The 18,005-nt window shown below is 48.2% G+C and overlaps 1 protein-coding gene across 3 annotated transcripts; it reads right to left on the bottom strand.

Annotated features, from left to right (window-relative positions):
* Positions 1-630: 630 nt before the first annotated feature.
* Positions 631-17,991, bottom strand: LOC118830760 (transitional endoplasmic reticulum ATPase). Of its 3 annotated transcripts, none has more exons than XM_036737680.1 (17): positions 17,898-17,991; positions 12,675-12,786; positions 12,379-12,551; positions 10,970-11,112; positions 10,209-10,339; positions 9,413-9,544; positions 7,823-7,925; positions 6,818-6,951; positions 6,591-6,726; positions 6,194-6,306; positions 5,505-5,669; positions 5,294-5,416; positions 4,858-5,070; positions 4,349-4,657; positions 3,922-4,077; positions 1,671-1,825; positions 631-1,297 (listed from the first exon to the last, which is right to left on the bottom strand). In XM_036737680.1, the coding sequence occupies exons 1-17, from the start codon at positions 17,900-17,902 to the stop codon at positions 1,192-1,194; spliced, it is 2,409 nt and encodes an 802-aa protein (XP_036593575.1). In that variant the 5' UTR covers positions 17,903-17,991; the 3' UTR covers positions 631-1,191. The 3 variants fall into 3 exon arrangements, with proteins under 3 accessions (XP_036593575.1, XP_036593574.1, XP_036593576.1); XM_036737679.1 differs by lacking the exon at positions 17,898-17,991 and adding an exon at positions 16,908-17,274; XM_036737681.1 differs by lacking the exon at positions 17,898-17,991 and adding an exon at positions 16,805-16,864.
* Between the last annotated feature and the right edge of the window lie 14 nt (positions 17,992-18,005).

Genomic DNA, 18,005 nt, shown 5'->3' with positions numbered 1-18,005 from the left:
AAGGCCCTGGAAGTTCCAGGTATTCAATGAAGGCCCAGAACTGGACTTATATAGAAACAAGAGCCAGGATGACAAAGAGAGATTCTAATGGTGAAGTATATACCAACAAAACCAGTGTTTTGCCTTGGTCTCATACTAACAAGTTGCCTCATCTTCTCCTTTTGCAACTGATTTACTTTCCTTGGCTCACCCTGGGTCCCAACACCATTTTCTGATTAAGTGGGGAAGAAGGAAAAAGAACATATCGCATTGATCCCTAACAGTGGTCCACCTCCACTATCCAGGCTCATTTTCTAGAGTGTACCCTAGATCCCCCAGGGAAATATAGGCAGTGGAACAAGAGAGTGTCATCTGCTACTACTTCACAAACCAGCTCCTTCACAGATCAGGCTGGGGAGGAATGATGATGACTGAGTAAGCCACAGTTGTCCCTCCATCCCCAGCCAAGAGGAATACTCTAGGTCCTAGCCAAGGCAATGAGAAGCCAAAGCAGCTCTGGAAAGAAATTCTTCTCAAGTGTGGCGTGGGTTTGAGGCACGGCCTTGGTACCCACCCTCCCTATATGTACAGGCCAAGATCAGAAAGAGGCTTCCGGGGAAAAGAAGGAGGAGCAGGGGCCAGCACTCAGGCTCTGTTTTGACCCAACGTTTATTGTCCTTTTACAATGTTTTTGGTTTAGAAACTGCTTGTGATTAGTTAATTTAATTTTCCAACATTAACTCAAAAGCATGTGAAATAAAATGAACCTACTTGCTATGTAAACACCCAGCAGCTGTGGCCCTTATCCTGCTGCGGAGGGGAAAGAAGGGACAGCACGGGCAGCACGGAGTCAAGTTCAGGCGCTTTTATTACTGCTGGGGGCTGGGCGCTGGCTCCCTCGCTCACGCCCCACACAGGCCACCCGCCCGCCGTACCCCCTCCAAACTACAACAGAAATGGCGCAGGCTCAAGGCCCTGATTCCCTGTTGGTAATTCACTCTCCGCCTCCCAAATGAAAATCGCTTTTATTTTATCGCTTTTGTTTTGTATTTTTTGCAACAGAAACCCCCTGTCCAGAGTCTGACTGCAGCGTAACTGTTCGGACTGAGGAATGGAGCAGGCCCCGGGTGCCCCCGGTCCCTCTCAGGCACCAGCCTCCCTCCCCCGGGGACCGAGGCCTGGCCAGCTTGCTCCATGGCCAGCCGCTGCCGCTTAGCCATACAAGTCATCGTCATTGTCTTCCGTGTACACGTTGCCTCCTGTGCCTCCTCCACTGCCCTGGCTGGGGCCAGCCCCGCCTTGGTTCCCTGAGGGGAATCTGCAGGCCAGAGAGTGTTCATTAGGAGACAGTCAGAGGCAGCCTCCTCCCTCCCACCCTCAGGAGGCTATCTGATCTAACCCACTCTGACAAAGAGTGACAAGAAGACCTGGGGAGGTAAGTAGCTTGTCCAAGATCACATGGAGAGGGAGAATTAGAAGCTGGATGTGGGCCCAGGCAAGTCCTGACCCCAGGGCCAGGTTCTTTCCGTAACCACCTGCCTAGCATGACCAACTCCCAAGCACACAGATGCTATCCCATTTCTCTTTAGCTGGTCCACTTTCCTTTCTCCCTCCCAATGGTCTAGAATGTCTATGAGCCATTCCCCAAGTCCCTACCTTGGGTTTCACCTCACAGGTCTCATCCCTCTTACCTGAAGCTGCCAAAGCCCCTGCTCTGCTGAAGGGTCTGGGCAAACATCTCGTATTTCCGGATATCATTGTCACTGACAGAGCGGCGGGCAAAGCGCATGGCCTCCTCAAAGTGGTCCCGGCGGATCTCAGGGACTGGGTCATCCTCTTCTACCTCCTACACAGTAGAAAGAGGTGAGCAGGGGTTAAGGCCTATCAGAGCTCACCAAGCCTGGCTCTCCCTTTCTGCCCCCCTCTCACCCAAGGAGCTCAGGGCGACTGGCACCTCACACCCAGTAACAGAGGTAACCCAAGATAAGGCCCATGCTCCAGGTGGGCACTGAAGATCAGCCCCACGGTCTTCCCAGTCCCAAAGTCTGACTATGCTGTACAGACATAGTGAGGACGCTATTGCTAATGCTGTCTTCAAAGATGCCCAAACATCCTCCAAATTCCCTGTAGTGATCCATTATATCAGATAGGGACTTGTCTAAAACCTCCTTGATTTCAGTTTTTATTTTCAGCTTAAACTACAACCTGGGCAGCTACATAATCTTCATTATTTAGTGAACTACTTTGCAAAGAATATCTCAGTATTTGCCCTAAAACTAACTCCCTTCGGGCTTCATAGTGTATGGATCAGAGAGGTGTGTGTGTGTGTGTGTGTGAAAAAGAGAGAGAGAGAGAGAGAGAGAGAGAGAGAGAGAGAGAGAGAGAGAGAGAGAGAGAGAGAGAGAGAGAGAGAGAGGGAGAGGGAGAAGAGACAGACAGTAGTTCTAGTGTCCTAGAATTTAGGGGAAGAACATGTTCTCCATGGGTCGAGACCTACGATTTCGCTGGTAGAGAGTGAGGAAACTCCCTCTACCAACGTAGTCTGGCAAATGCTTTGCAGCTTTAAAAAGCTGTTTGGGACACTGAAAGGTTATGTGATTCATTCAGGCTCCACTCAGAGATTTGGTCTTCCCAATTCTGAGGCCAGTACTCTATCTACCACACACAAGGCTGCCCCTCAAAAATCTCTCTATTGATTGGAGAGAAGACAGAGACAAAAATAACTATAATCCATGGCAGAAGGTGGCAGAATACAATAGTGCTCGGAGAATTTAGGAGAGGAAGCAATCACTTCCCCCGCTGGGGAAATGCCTAGAGCAGCTGGCACCTGAGCAGTGACTTGAGGGCAGGATGAGATTGAGAAATGACAAGTAGTGTGTTTTGCTATTTCGACCATTTAGGCTGGAGGTCACTGGAGTTTGAAGCAGGGTGGTGGGGAGTGGGAGAATAAAGGAGGGGACAGATTCAAGAGATACCACTAAAGAATCGAGATGACTTAGCAATTAACTGCTCGTGGGAGGTGAAGGAGAATGAAGAGTCAAAGATGACTAGAAGGTTTTGAGGTGGTTGACTAAGGCAATGATGATGCTATAAATGTAGGAAAATATATTCCTATATTTAGGGGTGTGTGAGGGTGGGGAAGATAAGCTGTTCAGTTCTGTTCACACTGAATTCATGCGGCAGATATGTTACAATGGAGCTCTAGAATGAGTTCAGGATTAAAGATACAAATGTAGGAGTTATCTGAATAAAAGCAATAATTGAAATAAACTGAATGGCCAAAATAGCCAAGGGACAGAAAGCAAAGTGGACAGATAAGGCCATGGGGAGAAGAACCTTGATTTAGAGGAGAAAAAAAGGCTAACAAAGACAGCCCCAAAGTCCAGTTTAATGCAAGGAGGGCAGCTATATCAAGAAGGGCATGTTCATCTGTCAAGTACAACATCAAGATCAAGGAAAAGGCAGAGTGAAAAAGCCACTAGGTTTGGTGATGAGGTCGCTGATAGCCTTAAAAGCCATTTCAGTAAATACACTGGTGAAAGTCAGACTGTAAAAAGGGCTGAAGAGGATGTGAATAATGAAGCTATAGCAGCAGTTTGGTGAAGGGCTATGGACAGAACAATAGCTTGAAGGCACATAAAAGCAAGGATTTTTTTTCTTTTTGGATCGGCACTTTTTCAAATGGAAAAAATTAGTGCAATAGAAGGAAGCCGGAGGTGATGAGATCAAGCACTTGGCATGATGGAACAAAAGATGCACGAAAACTTAAAAAAAGAGGCTTTCAGTGGAGGAATAAGAGCTCCAATCAGATGTGTCTGGTCTCCTTATCAGAATGTAAACTCCTTGGGGGAAAAGTCCTATATTGACTCAAGAACACGGTACTGGTTCAGTGTTCCTTAAAGCCTGGCTAAATGAGAAAGCAGGATGGGTAAGAGGACTTACCATGGCAGAGGGGTTGGTCTGCCTTTCCCGCTCTCGTCGGATTTCACTCTCAATGGATTCACGGATAGCCAGTTTGCAAGCACGCTGGCAGATTTCTGTCAGGTCAGCCCCAGAGAAGCCATTAGTCATCTTGGCCAGGAACTCTAAGTCTACATCCTGCCGAAAGACAGATAGCAAATTCAGTACTCAGACCTCAAGTCCCAAATAGGTCTTCCTTCCCCTAGTTCACCCTAATTTCCCCTTCTATAATGACCATTCCAGACCCCAAAACCAGAATTCACAAGAGTTACCCAAGGAACACTCCAAACATGGCTTAAATATTTCTTTTGGTAAAACAATCTGGGAGAAGAACTACTTCTCACCACACCAGGCTGCTGTAAGGAAAGAAATGTGGTTGTCAATTTATCACCACAATCTCTCTACTCACCTTGGCAACAGGTGACTTTCTCAGGTTGGCCTTAAGAATTGCAACACGGGACTTTTCATCAGGTAGGGGTATGTAGATGAGCTGGTCCAAGCGGCCAGGCCGAAGAATTGCAGGGTCAATAATATCAGGCCGGTTGGTGGCACCAATGATGAACACGTTTTTCTTTGTGGACATACCATCCATCTCTGTCAGAATCTGGTTGATGACTCTGTCAGCAGCACCTCCTCCATCTCCAATATTGCCACCACGAGCCTTGGCGATTGAATCCAGTTCATCAAAGAACAGAACACAGGGGGCAGCTTGGCGGGCCTTCACAGAGGAATGACATAGAGAGATATGAACACTTGCATAGGCCCTCCCTCCTCCCTCCCAAAAGCTCCTTCATTCCCACATCCAATGGTTTTAGTTAGGCAATGGTGAGATGGGTTTCATAATTCAGTCCAAATACAAGCCACCCAGTCAGTTTGGAAATCCATAGGGTAAGAGGTCTGATCCAATACAGGGCTTACCTTGTCAAAAATCTCACGGACATTGGCCTCAGACTCGCCGAACCACATAGTGAGAAGTTCAGGGCCCTTGATGGAGATGAAGTTTGCCTGGCATTCATTGGCGATAGCTTTGGCCAATAGGGTTTTTCCACAGCCTGGGGGCCCATAGAACAGGACTCCCTTGGAAGGTGTCATACCAAACTTGAGGAACTTGTCTGGATGCTCCACAGGATACTACATGAAATAAAACCTCAGAGTCAGCCTTTAATATGAGGAATTGGGAAGACAGATGTCACCCAGTTTGTTTTAAACCACCAGTCTCCCACAACCAGAAAAGCCTAGGTTACATTCCAGGCACCCAAAAGTAGTCTCCCCTGCTACTACAACCCCTGGGAAGTAGGTACTAGAAGCCTTACTCACCATTCAGCAGAACTCTGAGGCTTCAAGACCCCCTCACCTGAACAAGCTCTTGGAGCTCCCGCTTGACATCCTCCAGACCACCGATGTCCTCCCAGGTCACCTGTGGCACCTCCACAACAGTCTCCCGAAGCGCTGAAGGATTGCTCTGGCTCAGGGCCCACTAGTGCAGGAGGAAAAGAGCTGGAGTAAGACTGTTAAAGGAACAGAAGGAGAAGGAAAGAAGCAGGAATTATGAAGGGTACCCTTACCCGGAAGTCATCCATGGTGACAGCCAGGGAGTTCATGACTTCAGCATCAATGGTCTCGTCCTCCAGGTCAATGAGGTCCATCTTCTTTCGAATAGCCTGCAGTGCTGCCTCTGAACAGAGGGCTGCCAGATCTGCACCTACGTGTCCATGGGTCTCATTGGCCACCTATAGGTAGAAGGTCGATCTGGTTAGAACCCACCTCCACACCTGCGGTCCCCTCGCTTCCTCACTGTGCAGAGAAGGCTGGTCACACTCCATGCATGCCAGGCCTCCTGCAATCTCTTGCTCATTTCTCTCTCCAGGGTCCCTTCTCAGGACACATGGCACTAACAGATTTGCCTTCAGAATTTCAATTGTTCTATTCTCTAAGTCACAAGCTGCCCATTACTGCTCAGGGAACAGTTTATACTGCCCAAAGTCAGGGCTCTCAGTGACTGGGGCCTCGACACACATCAATGTTTCCTTTGCCATCGCACACCCAGGTTGAGTTAACTTATTTCAAAGTAACCTCAAAATTGTTTTCCTTCCCATCCAAGTTCACGAATGATTACAGTCCATCTCCCAAAGCTCAGGTCTCTGGCTATACCTCTTCCTCGATAAGCGCCCCACTTCAACAGAGCCCAGCAAACTCTCCCCTCATCCCTGTCAGATTCTGATCCTTCTGTTTATCCCCTAAGGTCTCCTCTTACCTGTTCTAGGTCTACATCATCCGCCAGCTTCATGTTCTTGGTATGGATCTGCAAAATCTCCAAGCGTCCTGTCGCATCAGGAATTCCAATATCTACCTCCCTGTCAAATCGACCTGTGGGGATGCATGTATACACACAACTCAACCCTGGGCGCTAGCCACATGTGCCTGCCCCCTCCCTAATGGAAATGTAGGTTAAAAGGGAGGACTCCTATTGTTAAGTCATCTGGGGGAAGGGATAGAAAAGGGAGAAGAAACAGGTGGAGAAAGGGAATGGAACTTCAGGAAAAGCAGTGGCAGGAATCTGTTACTACCCAGCCCAACATCTTAAGATCATACATACGATCCTATGATCACAGAGAGAAGAGCATTCATCAGAAATGCCAGGGGGCCATTACCAAACCGTCTAAGAGCAGGGTCAATGCTGTTGGGTCTGTTGGTTGCTGCCATAACGATCACATGTGCCCTCTGCTTCAAACCATCCATGAGAGTCAATAGCTGTGACACGATTCGACGTTCTACCTCTCCATGGGTCTGTCAAAGCACAAGGCCCTTGCTCAATATGGGCAAGCTCGTACCCCAATTGCCCTCACCTGGGTCCTCTCTCCCTTAGAGCAGTCCATACCTTCTCTCTCTTGGGAGCAATGGCATCCAGCTCATCAATGAAAATGATGGCAGGGGCATTCTTCTCTGCCTCTTCAAAAGCCTTCCTCAGGTTGCTCTCTGACTCACCAGCCAACTTGCTCATGATCTCAGGACCTGAAGAGATGCATTGTGCAAACAAAGATGAGGATGGTTTCTTCTCCACAAGGAGAGGAAGCCACAAGGATTGTTCACTACCCCTGCCAGGCTCTGAGAAGCTCTCCAGCCACCTCTGACAGACCCGAACCTGGGCAAACAGCCAAGGCCATGAATGAAAGCCACACTGCTCATTTTTCCCGGCTTTGAAAATGAGATGATGAAGATGCTGCTAAGGAGAGCAAGTCAAAGGAGACAAGTTGGCCAACAATTTGCTGGCCAGAACAACCATGTGAGAATTTGATGTGGTCCCCCTCCACATCAAGTTACTTTTCCTATGACTGCTCCCTCTGTCCTCAGAGGATGCAGGACCCAAATGGATGATGGATTCTTCATGGCCTCTCTGACCTTACCCAGGCACTTTCAGAGAAGCAGCCTCAACTATCCCTAAAGAGCCAATTCAGCATTCCCATATAGCAAGGACAGGTGATGAAATAATTCTAATTTACCTGCCCACCCATTCCCAAACTGTTACTTGTCCCTCTATTTCTTGAACTCTAATAGAAAACAGTTCTAGAGGCAAGGACATACAGAATATAATTAAAAGAGCCCTGTGACGCATGCCTATAACCCATTTACCTCCCCTGGTAGGGTTTGCATTTGAATGAATTCACACTCTACTAGGGGAGGCAAATGTCATATACCTCCTTTCAGAACCAGTGATTCTCACCTGTATCAGCCTTAACTAACCTGGGGGGAAGGAGTCAGAGGAAAAACTCTGTGTGTGTTTGTGTGTGTGTGTGTGTGTGTACACACTGTGTATTGAGAGGACATTAGAAATCAACACAAAGAGTCAGATCCAATACACCTATGAAACAGCTAAGTAACTCACCATTTATCAGAAAGAAAAACGCTCCAGTCTCATTGGCCACAGCTCGAGCAATCAGGGTCTTCCCTGTTCCTGGAGGCCCATAGAGCAGGATGCCCCGAGGAGGCTGGGAATAGGCACAAGGTAGATTAAAGAGTGAAGCTAGTACCCACCGCTGGTTTTCTTCCCTCCCTCAATTCTCTATCTTCAAGAAGTTTAGCTAAGGCTCCTCATATTGGGGACAGGATGAAAAATTTAAACCTGACAAAAAGAATGAGAATGAGTCCTTAGGTAGCACAAGCAACAGTATGACTCACTATTCAGCCCAGAGGAGTAAGTTGTTCACAGTGAAGTCACTGGAAGGGGAGAGAAGACAGGGAAAAGGTATCAAAAATTCTGGGGCATGAGCACCTGTATCTCAGGAGGTTCAGGAGTTAAGAAACCTCAAAAGACATAATACTTTGGAAAGTTTTAGTCAGAGATTCCAGAAACTAGAACTAAAAGGTGGCCTGGTCCCCAGACTTCAGCAAGTTGACTAGATCATGAAGAATAAATAACAGATCTTAGAGAACTCTGAGGATTCAAGTTCCATACTTTCCATCATTGTCCCATTCTAGTGTTCATTAAATCCTGGGTAAATTCTTCCAAACATAAACTCTATTGTGCCAAGCCCATTAAAAAAATTCAGAACAAAAGTTGAAAAAGACCTTAGAAGTCACCTGACTCCTGCATTATCATCAAGGTGAGAAAACTAAGACTCAAAGAGGTAACTTTGACTTGCCCTCTGCCCTAGTGTTTCCTTCTCCATGACATGAGAGACAAGAGTGACGGCTTAGTACTCCCTCACACACACCACTCACATGCCACGTACTGAATTCATTACTGAGTTCTCTACCTCATGCAAGAGGCTGTGATGAATATACAGATGAATGAAACACAGTTCCTGTACTTCAGGAGCTTTCCATCTTTCAAACTTTTTCTTCTTCAGGCTAATATCAAACTGTAACCTAGATCAATTTTTCCATTCCTGTACTTCTCTTTGATCCTTTTCTCTAAACACTCTCTACATCCTACAAAGTGACCTGACTTGGATATAGCATTCAAATTAGGGACTTACCTAAAGATTACTTCCCAGCATCCAGTCATCCCACTTCTTCTAAGTAAATATTATGTTAGGTTATTAACTTAAAACATCAGTGTGGAATCAGACTCAGCTTGTAATCTGAACTCCACGACTCACGCTCTACCTCTACCCAGGCAATCTATCCCAAAGTGTAATCCCTGGGATGCCCCCGTTAATTGCATACTCATTTTTACTCACCTTTCTAATTACCAAATTTATTTCTGTCTTCTGAAAGACTCAGAAAATCAGGCTAGTACCAGAATCCAGGATTTCCAGGAGCATATGCACCCAAGTCATTTATAAAATGACTGCAGAGCATTACCTCTGTAGGATACCACTCACTATCCCCCTACAATGATATCAAGGCTGCAACAACTATTTTTTACTTTCCTCTTACTTTCCATTCCCCCTTCACAAAGTGCAACTTTAAAATGCTCTCTTCCTTCTGTTCTTCCTGGGCAGGGCCTTATCTGAAGCCAAAGGTCAAATACCTTTACACCAATGGCCTTGAAGAGGGCTGGATGTCTCAGTGGCAGCTCCACCATTTCCTTTATCTGAGCCAACTGTTTCCGGCAACCACCAATGTCATCATACCCCACTTCATTGAGGGATTCCTCTTCATCCTGGATGAAATGAAATATATACATACATACATATATTAGCAAGACCAAAGATTCAACTTTGTCAAATGTCAGAATATGGGGGTATAGATTATTTCAGAAAAAAGGAAGGCCCTGAGAACAGATTTCCACAAGATATCCTGGTTCTGGATCCAAGGGAAATCTCCCCCTAGAAAGGTCTCTAACACAACTATTTCTACCAGCTGATGAAAACAACTCTACTAGAGTGTCACCCAAAGGCTAAGAACTAGGAAACTAAAGACCTCAAGACTTCTGAAGGTACTATTCTTGGGGAAACTAAACTGTCACTGAGGTCTGAGTATCTGTGCCCAAGTGTTTCTTCTAAAATTACCCTATCCAATTGAGTTCAGTACAAGAAACCATCAAGCCCAAAGGCTGCATTCTGCTGATTCTTGGCCCACACCTAAGCCCTTATTTCTATACTAGAGAGGCAGAACCAGGGAAGGCTATCTTATCTCAAGGAGCAGCTTAGCTTGGGCCCATACTTGAAGATGAAGCTCTTCAGCCCCTCTAACTGCTACCATGTCACTCCCAACATACCATTCTACTCACATGAATTCTCTACTCAGCTTCCTCAACACCCCACTTCAAATCGTCCTATACAATCAAAAGATCGATGAGCTTGTACCACACGCGTGGAGCTTACCTCTCGTTTGATGGGCTCGCCTTCACAATGGATCACTGTATCTGGAGCAACAATGCAGTAGGGGCTGGGATCTGTCTCCACCACTTTGAATTCTACAGCACGCATTCCACCACGGACAAGGAAGATGTCGCCTGTAGGATCATTGTAGTATATAGTTACTACAGGCCACAATAGTACATGGATAGTAAGGTAGAAAACACCAAGTGCGAGTTCAGCCACTAACACCCTGAAAGCTCTGAAAGCACATGGGTCCCCATGTCCTGACACTTGGTTAAGGGGCAGAACATTAATCTGGACTCTTTGCCACTTGGATACCCTGTATAGAAGAAAATCTTTCCAATAAATGATCAGTTTTTGCCATAGATGATTAACAGTCTAGACTTCAAACCAAACAAGTAAGAAGGGCCAGTATTAGAGTTTCACATAATGGGGGCAGGAGGAACTATGTACTCACTAAGAATCAGAATTGGGCAAACTGGCAAAAACCTTACCTAGGAAGGGTGTTGAGGGCCACCTGGAACCCAACCACCATCAAGGTCTAGCCTGGCCTAAGAGAAGTAAAAGAGGTAGATTTCTCTCCTGGGGTACAGGATATACCTATGTAAGTGGGGGCAGACGGGCGTGAGAAGTTAGAGAGGAGGTCAGGTGTTAAACATCTTCTAGAGATCATGAATATCTGCACCACATAACCCTACCTATAATCAATACACTGCTATGAAAATACTAGTCCTACTAGTTTATTTCCTAAAGCCCTTACTTACCTTTCCGGATGGGTCGATAAGCTTCCAGGAAGTATGGCTTGAGGTATACCTCAAAGAGATTGCCAGTGATGCCTTCCACCGTGTCATCGATGGGCAGTACATGGATACGTTTGCCGTACTTCACATCTGGGCATGGCTGGATGCTGAGGATGACAAGCAGACTCCACGTTACCCACCACACTGCAGCCCCAAGCACTGGGCATCGGAAAGGGCCTGGTACAGAGAGCTGATGGCAAGTGAAAGAGAAAAGGCAGGGATGGCTTTAGGTGAAGAGAGGCAGGAGAGTGGGGTGGAAGGGAGGGTAGGAGAAAAGGCAGGAGCTGAAGCAAGACATCACACACCCAGGCCCTGGACTCCGAGGGAGAGCAAATGCCAGAAATTCAAGATGGGGACCCAGCTTAAGGACAATGACTCTTACTACCACTCAAGGGAAGCAATATGGGAAAAAGAGAAGAGCAGCTCTTCAAGGCAAATTGTTAACCTCCTAAACCTCCTTCTCACGGCCTCACTTAATAGGGAAGTTTGGGCCAGAGGTGAGAAGGTGTAAAATGAAAGAATAGTAAGCTAAACACGAGAAACAGGAGCCTTGATAGCAGTCATTATACGTATGGATGCAAATATACCTCCACTCTACGTGTCTCAGAATTTTGCTTAAGGGATCTCTTTAGCTCTAGTCTCCTAAGAAAAAGATTACATGAGACTCACAGCCAGGAGAAAGTAACTCAAGACATCCAAGATGAAATAATACAGAGTGAGAACCCTAGTGTAAAAGGCAGTGAAAGAAGACTTCAACCAAGGATTGGGCAGAAGGAACCTGATTGGAACAGAAAGAGAAAGCAAAGAAGGTCACTAGAGAGCACCCATCCATGACCAGTACTACATGAGCACTTTCCTGTGACAGCTGGTTTTCTTAACTGACTTTCCTCAGGTCAAAGTCTGACATGCACAGACTCTCTCTTTTATTCATCACCATAAAACCCCCAGATTCTTGGATAATATCCCTTCCCTTAGTTCTCTACTATCCAGCAGGAAAGCACAGAACCCTCAGCACAAGCAGAGGCAGAAGAGACACCGCAAGAAAAACTATTAGTCTGGGTCCCTAAGCAAAGTCACAAAGCCCTGGTTTTCTATGAAATAGTGAAAGTTAGACATTCAACTTGAAGCCATGGTATTAGAGAATTTACTGGAGCCGATCTCACACCCTTCCCAGTCGCCAAAGTGGTTGCTGGGCCCTTAGGGTACCTGAGACTTCCCCAAGAACATACCTGAACCCTAAACCGAAGCTCCAGTCTCCCTTCTGTGGTAGGAAGGAATGTTTACGATTGGACAACTTGTGCCTACCTAGTCCTACCCCACTGTCCAGATCTCTTTCAGGTTTCCCTCATGAAGGGCCAAGGATCCCCACACACCTGATGACATCCCCCAGGCGCACTCGCAGGTTGTTGCGGACAACCCTATTCATGCGAATCTTCTCATCAGAGCACGTGTCATCAGAAAGGACAATGCATACAGCTTCCCGTCTCTTCTTGCCTTTAAGCAACACTGTGTCACCTCGGAAGAGCTGCAATTCATCCATCTTGGCCTAGAAACAGCATGAGAGCCACTGGTCAGTAGCGGGCAGCCCCAGCCCACATCCCTGCTGATCACTCTTCCCATTAATGCATAAAGCATGTCTGAATAAAACAGATCAGCAAAATAAACTTACCTGGGACAGGGACACCACGCTGTTGTCTTCATTGATAGCCTCATCAACAATTAACCGATTGGGGCGGTTCTTCTGCTTGAGAATGGCTGTTGATAAGTCATCTGCTTTTGAACTGGAAAAGGAAGGTCGGTTAGACTCCCAAGACCACATCACTCTTGGGGGTCTCAGCTTGTCAGGGAGGCTTTAAGGTCAATTATTTTCACAATAGTAAGATGTTTTAATTTCTAATACGGCAAATGCTGACAGCTGTAACTCACATAAACAAAAGCTCTTTGGGTCCCTCGATCCAGTAGAGTACAGCCACAACAACAAGAGACTTAAAGCCCATAAACCAAGCATGGACACTGACCTATGCAAAACCCAGCACCACAAGTTTTCAGTGAATTTACTGCTGGAATATCCAAGTGTTTCTGCCTCAAAGACAGAAAAAGAACACAAGAGACCTAGCTAGACGTTCTGGAAAAACGGAAGAGTGAATACAAATTTCACATGACAAGGTCAAAAAGTCTACTGCCCCCATGGATAGTCATGGGCAAAAAAGAAAACATTTCTGTGAGCAGCCTCAAAGGTTCATAATGGTACTCTGTTGGCTACACATCCATTTGTTCACAACACTGTTTAAATAACTACTATGAGAGAGGCAAGCTCTTATAGGTTTGGGTGGCCAACTGGTATGGCACTGGTCTCATGAACCAAAGATTATGGGTTCTCACCCCGTCCATGCCTGACATGGAAAACTTCTTTAAACCAGAAAATGTGGGGAGGCCGTGTGATGTATGGCATAGAGCACCAGACTTGGAATTAGAAATAATGGGTTTGATTCCTGCCTTTAATCCTAAGCTGTGTGACCTTTGGGAAGCCACATAACCTCTCTGACCCCAACGACTTTTGAGGTCCCTTCCACTTCCTTAGGATCCTCAGTTCCTAATAGAAAAGTTTAAAGTAACAATTTGCACCAGGTCTCAGAGAGGCCCCAACCTTCTTTCAGGCTGCCTAGGATTAAACCCAACAAAAAGATTCTCAATACCCCATGGTCTTCTATTGTCAGGACCCCATTTTAAGCCTTCCCTAATGGCTTCTATCCACAACTGTAATAGCCAGTCCAAGGGCTATATAAATTATTAGCAAATTTGGGAAAAAACAAAGCAATAGAATGAATTAAGTCGGAGGTTTCCAGAAAAAAAGTTCACACTGGATGCGCAAAACCACGTTGGAAGCCAGCAAAATGCTACTAAGCAACGAAGTTTCACAGGAAGTTGAGCCCCAAGACACAGCTTAATGGAACTAGTCAAACGTCAAATGGTTGAAACTAAGAAATGCAGAAACAGGTGAGGAATTTCTTCTTTTCATCTAGGCTTAAAAATCAAGGCTGTCAGGGATAAACTAGCCACTCATTCTACACACTTCATACAAATTCAAATAAAAACTTTGAGAGCATATCAATAACTATCTTACCAAGTCCCACACCAGCACCCATCAGCTAAGCACTTAGGGACACTGCTTGATTTAATTTGGAGAGGCCTTTGGGAAGGAGCAACCAATTCCTTTTTGATCAAGACTGACATAGAAAAATAAACTTAAGCCCAACTGATGAGGGAAAAAAGTCTCTTGCATGGTAACTGTCTTTTAAATCCCAGAACATGCCTTCTGGGGCCAATGGTATCAATTCTCATTCTCTGTCTCTCTTTCTCCCCCTCTCCCCACCCCCATTTCCTTCTCAATAACTTTTGTTAATTCTTCTGCATAAAACGAGCACCCAATACTATCATTTCCATCAGCTGAAAAAGCCACCTGTGCAACTAATGTGGATAACATGCTTCAAAGCCAGAGTATAATGGTAATGATAAAGGATCCGTATGCCCACTGCCACGCAGGACTTAAAGCCACTTTGGGGCAGTGAAAGCTTAGCAGGGCCCTCTTCCCCAGCCTGCCCCTCCCACAATAGGGACCAGAAGTGAATGGTCTCTAAGGCACAGCCATCTTGTTGCCTTACTAATATAACTGGAGAGTAGTAGCATAAAGTGGCAAGGGGAATGAACACAATTTTAAAAAATGCCACTAGGGCAAGTTTGCGCTGCAAGCTACCAATAACCCACCAATATGACTGGCTTCCCCAAGGGCAGCCTCTCCCTCAGAACGAAGGAAAAATAGGTCAATTGAGCCGAGGGTCAAGTGGTATGCTAACTCCTGAAGGCTCTTTAGAACACAGGATTCAAGGTGTATGGTCATTAGTCCAATCCCCCTTTACAGATGAGGAATCTAAAGCCTGGAGAAGCCAAATGCCTAGCCCAAGGTTACACAAGTAGTAAGCACTGGCAAGATTTTGAACCCATGTCCTCTGACTCTAGAGCCAATGCACTGACCTTTTACCATGCTGTGTCATCTTCCACCAGCTTTAACTTGACTCAGACCCTAACCTGAGTAATCCTGGGTCCACACTCTGGGCTCTATGACTTCAGAGGACCAAAGAGAACCCTGAGATACAAGCCACAAATATGAGGAGGGTCCTAAAGAGCAACGTGGGGATTTAAAACCAAAGGTTTATTTAAAAAGTCAACAAGTTCTCTATCATGATGAAGAAAATGCTGAGGGAGTGGCCTTACAGAGGTATTCAATGGAGAATTACTACAGTGATGAAGCAGTACTACTATATCATGCCTTACTTCAGGGAGAAAGGGCAAAGAACAGAAGTGCAGTAAAACACCAGGAGTTACAGTAGAGAGTCCCAGACTTGGGTCAGGAAAACTCAAATTAAAATTATGAACTATTTCCTAATGGATAAAAAGAGGATAACAATACTTTTCCCCTTCCTAGGCTTGTTGGGAGAATCAAGTCAAAGCATTTACTAATGGCATACTATGTGCAAGGCACTGTACTAGGTGGTGCAGACACAGAACAGGAGGAAAAGCACTTTGCGAACCTTAAAGGCCGATACAAGTGTTAGATAGCATTAAAAATGGCCCCAGCGCTGGAAAACCCTGAAACACTCTTGGAAGCAGTGAAGGGCAGAGGAGGAAAACTGCCTTTCAGCCCTGAGAGCTGGTGATCGAAACTTTTAACATTCTAAGCTTTGGGATAAGAATGGATCGTGGATGTCCAATGAATGACCATTCTGGGTTTACCTTCCTCACCACTAGGAACCTACGAGGCGCAGGGGCCGGGTTGCCTGGGCACTCCCACCAACAATGCTGGCAGCTCGGGTAGGTCCCCACCTCCACCCCCAACACCGGTGGAAGTCTGAACTCAAAGGTAGCCAGTATAGGAGCCCACGGGTAATAAATCTAAAGACTGAAACCACTGACCACGGCGGGGAGAGAGAAGAAAGGAATAATCTCAGCTCTTAGAGAAAAGAAACCGGATTTCTCATCTGCATAACAAGAAGCAACGAAGTAGGCCATTTAAAGGGGCCAAAGCAGTGCCCCACCCCAATCAATTGGCTCTCCCCGCCTAGGAAAAAGCAGCAAATCTACCTCCAATCAAAATTCCAGGAAGTGGTTTTTGCCCCAAAATGCCCACCGCTTTGGCCGAGGTGGAGGGGTTTCTTCCCCATAACCCCACCGCCGGCGCGCGTTCCCCAAAGGAGTCCAGGTCCACCCCACCCTCGATAATCGCCGCGGCCCGGCCGACTCAATTTCCCCTAACAGGCTGGTTCCTACTTCTCAGCCAGAATCTGTTCCGAGAGCCCCAGCGCTCACGTGGCCTGTCCCCCCGGGCCGGGGGCCCTGGGCCCGGCATCTGCACAGGCCGGGGCCCTGGAGGAACCACCTACTCCAGCCGAGGAAAACCCCGGCGCCCGTGCACACCTCCCCATCCTCCTCCTTCCGCAATCGGCGCGGTTCTCCCAGAGGACGAGAGCAGGGCAGGTGTCCTGGGCCCGACGCTCCTCGCAGGCGGTGGCGGCCCGAGGGCCAGACTAGGCCCAGCGGGGCCAGGCCCCTTCCCCCGCCCACTGCTCCCGCGGGAGCCGCCGGGGCCTGCATGACACAGCAGGATCGGGATCTGGCCCGGGCCCGGGGCTCCCAGCGCCGCGTGCCCGCCGGGCCGAGCTCGAGGACGCGCGCCGGAGAGAGGTGGCCCGCCTGGCCTACGGCCCATCCCTAGCATGAACTGCGACCGGGGCCGGGGCCTACCCAGCTCGGCCGCCCGCCCGCCCGCCGGCGGCCAGAGGTCCGGGGCCCGGGGCCCATGCGCGCCCCCGCGGGGGGAGGGGACGCGCACGGGGGAGACACTTACTCGGCTCCCGAGGCCATGGCGCGCGCCTGTCTCCCGGCCGGCGGCGCGCGGGTAACGGCTACGAGGGGCTTGCGGCGGGCGGCTGGGCCCGGCGGGGCTCGGCTCTCCCAAGCGGACGGTGGCGGTTCCTCCGGGTGGGCTCCCTCTCGCTCTTCCCACGGAGGCGGCGGCGGGGAGGGCGGGCGGCTCGGGCTCCGGTTTCGGGAGAAGGAAGCGCTTGCGACTACGGCGGCGGCTGCGAGCGCTTCAGGGAGACTGAGCCGAGAAGAGCCGAATCATCGGAAGGGGAGAAGCACGCGGCGCAGCCAATCAGCGCCCGCGCTGCCGGCCCCCTCCCTCCCCTCCGTTCCTCTCCCCGGCAACCCGCAATGATCGGCCAATCAGAAAATTCACTCGTAGATCCGCGCCCGCCCCTGGGGTGCAACACGCCTGGTAACGCAATGGTCATTGGCTACGGCGCTACGCTTCCTCGGCGGAGTAGGAAGCGCAGCCAATTAATAGGAAGGACGACGTCAGATGGACAGACGAGAGGAGGGAGCTCTCCCACTTGGCCCCAGTTCATTGGCTCCGAGGGTTAGCGCTCCAGGGTTCCCCAGCCGACGTTAACACAATGGCCCGGGTCCTCTCGCTTCCCCTATTCCGGTTATCGACCCACACTTCAAACCATCTTATTCCTGTCACCCATCCCTAACCCTAACCCCACCCACCTTCCTGTCATCTCCAAATCCCACCACTCTAACCGCCTTCGCTCCCCCTGCAAAATTCCCAATCGCCGTATAACCCTGTGCCCTAATCTTCAACCCTATCACACCAGTCCTATTGAGTCCAAAAACCAGTCACTCCAGGCCTCTCACGGACCTCCTAGCTATACATAGTCCTCGGGAAGCCCACCTACGCTTTCACCTTTGCGTCACTCAAACCCTGATCCGCCCCCGAGTGCCCCGTTCTCGCTGCTCTGCCGTGGAGCCAGAGCCTCTCCCTCCACCTCACCTCATCGTACCCCATGCAGCGTGCACTCCCCTACGGCTTTAATCAGGTCAACGTGTTCTCACTCCTCAGCCCAACTATTTCTCGAAGTGAGAACGATGGCCAAAGAAC

The sequence above is a fragment of the Trichosurus vulpecula genome, chromosome 9 (genome assembly GCF_011100635.1).
Source record: "Trichosurus vulpecula isolate mTriVul1 chromosome 9, mTriVul1.pri, whole genome shotgun sequence".
Classification (NCBI taxonomy): domain Eukaryota; kingdom Metazoa; phylum Chordata; class Mammalia; order Diprotodontia; family Phalangeridae; genus Trichosurus; species Trichosurus vulpecula.
This window is presented reverse-complemented; position numbering and strand designations above follow the sequence as displayed.